At 52.3% G+C, this 8717-nt stretch overlaps 1 protein-coding gene across 2 annotated transcripts; it reads right to left on the bottom strand.

Annotated features, from left to right (window-relative positions):
* Positions 1–7498: 7498 nt before the first annotated feature.
* LOC147987366 (heavy metal-associated isoprenylated plant protein 39-like) lies at positions 7499–8460 on the bottom strand. 2 transcript variants are annotated; one of them, XM_087540321.1, is made up of 3 exons: positions 8446–8460; positions 8219–8297; positions 7499–8060 (listed from the first exon to the last, which is right to left on the bottom strand). In XM_087540321.1, exons 1-3 carry the CDS (start codon positions 8458–8460, stop codon positions 7771–7773), a joined length of 384 nt encoding a protein of 127 aa, XP_087396447.1. In that variant the 3' UTR covers positions 7499–7770. The 2 variants fall into 2 exon arrangements, with proteins under 2 accessions (XP_087396447.1, XP_087396448.1); XM_087540322.1 differs by having other exon boundaries at positions 8219–8294.
* Between the last annotated feature and the right edge of the window lie 257 nt (positions 8461–8717).

Below are 8717 nucleotides of genomic sequence, written 5' to 3'. Positions count from 1 at the left end.
CATGTCCAAATCCTGGCTCCGCCCCTGTAGGCGATTTACCATGTTGCAGGTCATGTTAACCATTCAATCTTCTGGAAGAACCTCAAGCCTATTAGCGTAAGTATCTAACCGATACCCTTTTGCTCAACCACGGCCCTGGTCTCTCTCTCTCTCTCTGTGTGTGTGTGTTAAGACTTCCACCATTTGAAACAGTTAAAATGTTTGATACTTTAGAGGAGGGTGGTGGTGAGCCACCTCATGGCAAACTTGGTTGGGCCATTGATGAGGATTTCGGTTCTATTGAGAAACTTATAAAGAAGATAAATGCAAAGGGTGCTACTTTACAAGGATCTGGATGGGTGGTATGTCCGTATGTACATTATGTATCCAAATCTGGCACCGCGTGCCGGCGACAGGCAAACCCTAGTGCCATGGGCTTCTTCAGCGGCAAGGGCAAGGGAAAGGTCACCCTCGGCACCGGCTCCTCCTCCGCCGCCCCGCACGCCCCGTGAGGGAGCGACTGAACATATCGATGCACCAGGCGCGGTGGCACTGGCAGTACCGGCAGCCGCTGCCGTATGCCGATGTCAACCCGCCGCACTATTTTTTAATTATGTTTTGTAATGTTTATGTGGACTTTGGCCGGCGGTTGACCGGTTTTAATGTTTAATAATTATATTAAGTTTGGATGTGTTTTTATTAAATCCACGTAAAAAAATATATCGGCCCAGCATTACCTGCATGTGTCGACCCAAATACAAAAACGGACACTAACGTCCGTGCGGCCGACCCAAACGAACAAAACACGCGTGCATTTAAGGTCGGCTCTGAATGCAATCCGGTCGAGAGCGACTACTGTACTGGCTGGGGCCAAGCGCACACACATCGACACACGCACGCACACTGAACAACTAGCTGGTGGTTCAGTCAGTGTAACGCTGGTGCACCTGACCGGAGGGATGGAGGCGAGGAACTGTGCATGCATGCCGCTGCGTGACATGGCACGGCCGGACCGTGGCTACCCGATCTGGGTCACAGAGGGAATGGGCAGTGAATGCCGGACAGGCAGATCGCCGATGGAGATGGAATGGACGAGACGAGAGAAGAGCGGGCTCTGAAGTTTCCCGCATGTTTCCGTGCCGGCCGTCACCGGCGCGGCGTTGCGTCGCGTCGCCTGCTCCCGGCCGTCAGGAATGAATGTACGCTGCAACGGAACCTCTGGCATCTGACGGTCCGTCCGTCCTGGTTCGTTCGGTACGGGAAAGCCGCCGAAAAGCTACTCATGAGGGCCGTATCTTTCAAAGCCCAATATCTACTCACGACTACCCTGCAAAAAAAAAAGAAAAAAAAATCTACTCACGACTTCGTCTCCCATTGCATTTCAGAGCTTGATGGTTTGAAGAATCTACAGGTTGCAAAGCCAGTAGTGCATGCATGGCCGGAGGGCAATGATTCAGTGTGGATGTTTTCCAAATCATATGTTTTTACATGGTATCAGTTTAGATTATGATGTCTTTCGCTGCTCCCGCCGCCGGCGCCGTCGCGCCGACCTCCGTCGCCGCCGTTGCGCCGGTCCTCGGCCCTACGTCGCCGTTCCTCGCCTCCCGACCCCTCGCGGCGGCCTATGGAGCCTTGCCGCCGCCAGGGTCCCCGATTGGATCGGGCGCCTCGGGGGATCCTGCCTCGACCGAGATCATCGCGCCGCCGCCCTACGGCGTTGCTGCGCCGCCGTCCTATGGCGTTGCCGCCTTACGGCGTCGCCCTTACCTCGTACGGCGCCTCTTCGGTGGCCCATGGCTCACTGCCGCCGCCGTCGTCTTCATGGCCGGTAGCGTCCTACGGAGCGCCGCCCCCTCATCAACCCTACGCGGCGCCCTCGCGGCATCCCTACGGGCCGCCGCCGGCGTAGCCCTACTCGGCGTCGCCCCAGCAACAGTCCTACTCGGCGCCGCCACTGCAACCCTATGAGACGCTGCCGCGCCAACCCTACCCCGCACCGACCGGGTCCGCGGCCCCTTCGCCGCAGCAACCCTACGGGGCTGCGGCCTACAGCACCCCAGCCGCGGGTCCTCCCGGCTTCTACTCGCCGTACTCGGCGGTTGCTGCTCATTCCGAGATGGACCCGTTTTACTTCTCGCACCTGCTACCCGTGAAGCTCGTGCCGGACAACTACTTGTCCTGGCGTGCTCAGGTGCTGCCTCTTCTGTGGAGCCGCTACTTGAAGGGCTATGTTGACGAATCCATCCTATGTCCGCCCCCTAATCATCCGGCATATCACACATGGGTGGCCCAGGATCAGGCCATCCTCTCCGCCATCCAGTCTTCGCTCACTTCGAGCGTCTCGTCGATGGTCATCTTTGCCGCTACGTCCCGGGAGGCGTGGGCCGCGCTTCACACCAGCTTCGCCTCCCAGTCTCAAGCGCGTGCTCATTCCATACGCACCGAGCTGGGTGAGACTAAGCTTGGTGACCTCAGCATCATGGACTACTTCAACAAGATGACCGGTCTCGCCGACACGTTGGCCTCCGTTGGCCAGCCGCTGCAGGATGAGGAGTTCACCACCTACGTGCTTAACGGGCTTGATGATGACTATGACAATCTCATTGAGAACGTCCATGGCCACGATGATCCGCTCCCACCTCGTGAGCTTTATGCATGACTCCTTGGTCGTGAACAGCGCATCAAGGCGCGCCGTGTCTCCCTGGGTTTCGCCTCTGCCAATGCCGCGACTCGCGGCAAACCTCCAAAGTCGTCACCATCGGGTGGCAAACCGGCGCCCTCCTCACAGCCGGCCTCGCGGGGAAATGCGCCGACCATCACGGGTGGTAGCCGGCCCATTGCTTGTTGTCCTTGTTGCGGTGCTCAGCAGGCCTGCCAGCTGTGTGGCCTTGAGCGCCACATTGCCTCTCGCTGTCATCGTCGCTACAAGCAAGACTTTCTGGGCCTGGACAACAATGGCAAAGGGAATGATAAGCAGGTCGCCGCCACGGTGATGAGTCATGACCATGGCCGCACTCCGTCCTACTCCATCGATCCTACGTGGTATATGGACACCGGAGCTACCAATCACCTCACCGACGAGATGGGCAATCTCTCTACTCAGGAGCCATATCGTGGTCATGATCAGGTGCACACCGTCAGTGGAGCAGGTATGCGCATCTCCCATGTTGGTCAGGCCTCTCTCCTTACACACAATTTTCGCAAACTGCATCTTTCCAATGTCCTTCGTGTTCCCTCTGCTACGCGTAGTTTGTTGTCCATTCCTCAACTTACTCGTGATAATAATATCCTTGCCGAGTTCCACCCTTTTCGTTTCTTTATCAAGGATCGGGACACGAGAGCCGTTCTGCTTAGCGGTCGTCTTCGCCATGGCCTATATGCACTTGATGCGCCACGCACACCTTCCATGCAGTCTTCTCCTCAGGCGTTCAGCGGTGTTCGTGTGTCGTACACACTGGCATGCGCGCCTTGGTCATCCTGCGGCTCCTATAGTTCGTCATGTGTTGCATCGTCATGAACTACCAGTTGTGTCCAATAAAACTGCTGAAACTATCTGTGATGCATGTCTGCAGGGCAAGAGTCATCAACTCCCGTTTTCAGAGTCTAGTCATGTTGTGAAACATCCTCTTGAGCTTGTGTTTTCTGATGTATGGGGTCATGCCCAGACGTCCGTTAGTGGTCACAACTATTATGTCAGTTTTATTGATGCTTATAGTTGGTTTACTTGGTTATATCTTATTAAGCGCAAGTCTGATGTGTTCGATGTTTTCATTCAGTTTCAAGCATACGTTGAGCGTCTCCTTAAGCAAAAAATCATCCATGTTCAATCCGACTGGGGAGGGGGGGGTGAATACCACAACCTCAACTTGTTTTTTTAACGAACTTGGGATTTCACATCGTGTATCATGTCCTCATACACATCAGCAGAATGGAACTGCCGAACGTAAGCATCGTCATCTTGTTGAAACTGGCCTAACCTTGCTAGCTCATGCATCCGTTCCTTTTCGGTTCTGAAGTGATGCTTTCTCCACAGTCTGTTTTCTGATAAATAGGCTTCCTTCACGACTTCTGAAAATGCAAATCCCGCTTGAACTCTTGCTCAATTAAACTCCAGACTACACATTCTTCAGAGTGTTCGGGTGTGCGTGTTGGTCTCACCTACGTCCGTATAACAAGCGTAAGCTAGAGTTTCGGTCTAAGAAGTGCGTTTTTCTCGGGTATAGTTTCCTTCACAAAGGGTACAAGTGCCTACATGTTCCAACAAATCGCGTCTACATCTCTCGTGACGTTGTGTTTGATGAAAATGTGTTCCCTTTTCGTGCACTTCCGACTAACTCTACCATTCCCACACCACCAGTGCCTGTGTCTATACCTTCGCCTGATCAATTTGTGGATGTTGCATATGCCCCTGCGTTGCTTCCTAATTATGCTGCAGGTATTGGACGCGACGCTCCCCTTGAGCTCCTTGATGAACAGGCCGATCGGGATGTGCATGCGCCATGCATGTCGGGTGGCACCTGCCAACCCGCCACCGCCTCGCCCGTGGAAGCTGGCCCGCGGGAGCCGGCCTCGCCCGGCCTGACGCCGGCCTTGCCCAGCTCGACGCTGGCCTCGCCCGGTCTGGTGCCGGCATTGCCCGACCTGCCGGTCCCGTCGCCTGGGCCGGCTGTTGCCTCGACTGGCCCAGGGGCGCAGTTGCCTGCGTTGGCCAACCCCGTCTCGTCCTCCCATAGGCTGGACTCGCCTGGCTCAACGTCGCCAGTTTCTCTGGCGTCGGCCTCGTCACCGTTACATGCTGCATCGGTGTTGCCAGTGCAGCCTGCTGTCAACCTTCATCCTTGCACACAGAGCCAATCCTGTATTTTTCGTCCGAAGGAACGCAAGGATGGGACTGTTGCCTGGCTTGCTGCGTGTATGGTTCATACTGCTGCCGATCCCACTGCAGAGCCTCGTCACTTTCAGGCTGCACTGAGTATTCCTCACTGGCATGCTGCAATGAAACAGGAGTTTCAGGCTCTACAAAAGAATGATACTTGGCAACTTGTTCCTTCAGTGTCTGGCGTCAATGTCATTGGTTTCAAGTGGGTTTTTAAAGTCAAGAGACATGCTGATGGTTCTATCGAACGTTACAAGGCAAGCTAGTCGCCAAGGGTTTCAAACAGAGGTATGGTCTTGATTATGAAGACACGTTCAGTCCAGTCATCAAGCCTGCTACCATTCGTTTGCTGCTGTCGCTTGCTGTTACTCGCGGATGGTTTCTTCGTCAGCTCGATGTGCAGAACGCCTTCCTACATGGAATTCTGGAGAAGGAGGTTTATATGCGTCAGCCGCCTGGTTTTGTTGATCCTGTCCATCCTCATCATCTCTATCGTCTGATTAAGGCGTTGTATGGACTCAAATAGGCTCCTCGTGCGTGGCATGCTCGCCTTGGATCTGTCCTTCGGGCTCTTGGGTTTACTCCCTCCACTGCTGACACGCCACTATTTCTTCTACAGCGTCCTGACGTTACGATGTATCTCCTGGTTTATGTTGATGACATCATTCTTATCAGTTCCTCCGATGCTGCTCCTGATCGTCTTGTGACTACACTCAGTGGTGACTTTGCTGTCAAGGATTTAGGTGCTCTGCATTTTTCCTTGGTCTGGAGGTTTCACGGTCTTCAGCTGGGTTGACTCTTACTCAGAAGAAGTACGCCTTGGACTTGTTGCGGCGTGCTGGAATGCTCAAGTGCAAACATGCTATCACTCTGATGTCTGCCACTGATCGGTTGTCTGCTCTTGATGGAGACTCTCTCTCGTCTGATGATGCTATTGAGTATCGCAGTCTCGTTGGTGGTCTGCAATACCTTACTATTATCAGGCTTGATATCTCCTATGCAGTCAACCGTGTGTGTCAATTCCTGCATGCACCCAGGACATCTCATGGTCAGCTGTGAAGCGTATTTTGCGTTATGTCTGTCTTACTGCCTCATATGGTTTGCTTCTTCATCCTGCACCGTCGTATGAGCTCTCAGCTTTTTCAGATGCAGATTGGGCTGGTACTCCCGATGACAGGCGATCCACGGGGGGTTATGCGGTATTTCTGGGTTCTAACTTGATCGCCCGGAATGCTCGCAAGCAAGCAACAATGTCTCGCAGTAGTACTGAAACTGAGTACAAAGCAGTTGCTGATGCGACTGCTGAGATCATATGGGTATAGTCTTTATTGAGAGAGTTGAGAGTCCCTCAAGCTCGCCCTCCAGTTCTGTGGTGTGACAATATCGGTGCTATATATCTTTCATCTAATCCGGTGTTTCATGCTCGGACAAAGTATATTGAGGTTGACTATCATTTTGCTCAGGAACGTGTTGCACAGAAGCTATTTTGTATCAAGTTCATCTCGTCAAAGGACCAACTTGCTGACATCTTCACGAAGTCTCTTCCACAACCATAGTTTGTAGGCTGTAGGCGCAATCTTAACTTGCTTTGTACTTCAGGCCATAGTTAAGATTGAGGAAGGGTGTTAGACAGTATATACGTAGCCTCTGTACACATATTGTAACATTGTATTGTACATCTTGATACCTCTATATAATAAGATAGTCACACCCCATTTAGGGTGTCGTGCAGTCTCCCAAATCATATGTTTTACAGGGTGGGGTGGAGAGAATAATATTACTAGGAAGGATTCCCCAAAGATTACGTAGCGATACGTAGGTGTATCGTTTTTGTTCACGGGAAAGACGAGGGGGGTTGGATGGTGTGCCAATATTTTGACGTGCCCACGGTTTTGTAGGGCCAACCCGGGCTCAATCCACACGAGGACATATCCAATGGAACAGAGCAATCTATGCATCACATGTTGCGGTGCTATTTGGACCACTGGATGGGAATATGAGGGACAAGAGTTGGCTGGAAGATGGATTGTTCACACATTTGAGTAATAGCCTTTCTATTTTAACAAAATCAACCCGCGCTCCACACCTTACACTCACATCAATAAATTCATGTGTTTGCTTCTTCTTTTTTCTAATATCAAAAGGGTCATATATTTTTAAGCGAATGTCGGATTTTGCATATGTTTTCGCTATAATCTTCATTTTGACAAGTTATTTGAAACAAGATAAAGTTTGAATATATTTTGATTTTTATGCCTTTTCAAACTTGACCTGGTCTTGTTTCATAATGAAAGATTAAATTTAAAAAACATATTCAATATTGGTCTTGTGTCAAATATCTAGTAAAAAACATGATGGTCAAACTAGATCCAAATTTGGACATATGTTTCAAAATATACGGTCCTTTCTAGGTCTCGGGAAAGAAAAATAAACATGCCTTTAATGATGGGAGAAAAAAAATGATGGAGTGCATCTTGATTTTGAAAATGTCGTGCGCCCTTCTTTACAATGTGCCAAGAACCCACCAACCAACCAGACCACATCCCTTGGATTCCCATCCAATGGCCTAAATAGCGCTGGTGCAGATTGATCAATAGCACTGGATACGTCCCCCAATCCACACAACCCCTATATAGTTCTCGCTCAAACCCAAATGCAGCAGTTTTATTTAGTTCTTCTCCACACATTGCCATTCCGTATCTGGCAAGCCCAGGCGCCCAGCAGATGGGCAGCTAGCTGCCATATAACCGGTGAATATCTAGCTCACACGGCCGTATATGTAATCACAGCCTCACACAGTCACAGTCACACGGCCATATATATAACGCACACCGTCGATCCCCGGTGCAAGAGGTAGGCTGATGAGTCCCAATCAATCGGCTGGATTGCAGGCTGGGTGCAGAAATGTGCGTCGATCAGCAGATGTCGCACGCGTTGGGGTCCTCCTCGGTGTGGACGAGGTAGCACGGGTTCAGGTGGTGAGGCGGCGGGCACCAGTGCGGCGGGTAGCACGACAGGTGCACTGGGCCGGCCGTGCTCGCACTCTTCCTGTTGCCGTCCTTGCCTTCATCCTTGACCGGGCTGGCGGAGACCATATGCGCCGTGCAGAAGCGCTTGCGCAGCTTGCGGACGACGTCGACGGGGTCGACCATGCCCACGACCGTCATCTTGTCGTCCTTCATGTCCACGACGATCTCGTCGATACCTGGGGCACGAGTTGTCGTCGTCAGCTGAGGTATGGTGGATTGGATGAGTGAGTGACCTCCATGCATGCATGTTTGCGATGGAGCCGACAAAGCAAGCAAGATATATACAATGCCGGACGGATTCGGAGTGGAAGAAGGGGAGTAATGAGTAAGTCACCACAGAGAGTGGAGACGGCCTTGATCGCCTTGCGCTTCCGCGTGTCGTCGTGCTGCAGGTCCAGCTTCAGCACCACCTTCTGCTGTTCTGCAGCCGTCACACAAAGCAGCCGATCAAACTAACCACCAGTACATACTCTACATCAGGAGTTAGCTGCCGCTAAAATCACAAGAGAAATCAAGAAACGCCAGTTCGATCGGCTGTGGGGTAAGCAACTAAGCGATGACCTTCATGGCGGCCATCGGTCCGAGGATCAACGAATTTGGAAGGGTGGGATGGAATGGAACTGGGACGATGGAGCTGTACATGGGCGGGAGTGGCTAGTGAGTAGTGACGGAGCCTGGCGGATTTATATGCAGAGGCCCTGGCATGTACCGGGGTGCCGGCACACTCATTGTAGGGAGTCGGGACAGTGGCGGCGACGACCCAGGGCGTACGCAGGGTGGCGCCCGACGTGCAGGAGTCTTGGTGCGCGTCCGATTGAGACTTGGCGATCGAG

Source organism: Triticum urartu, chromosome 2A (genome assembly GCF_056163025.1).
Source record: "Triticum urartu cultivar PI428250 chromosome 2A, HENAU_Tu73, whole genome shotgun sequence".
Classification (NCBI taxonomy): domain Eukaryota; kingdom Viridiplantae; phylum Streptophyta; class Magnoliopsida; order Poales; family Poaceae; genus Triticum; species Triticum urartu.
Note: the sequence above shows the minus strand (reverse complement) of the source record. Positions and strands in the feature narration are given on the sequence as shown.

Bases quoted from the DNA above. Each gene is read 5' to 3' on its own strand.
- LOC147987366 (XM_087540321.1), bottom strand. The intron at 8,061-8,218 runs GTGACTTACTCA...CTCGTGCCCCAG, and splicing joins GGCCGTCTCCACTCTCTGTG to GTATCGACGAGATCGTCGTG.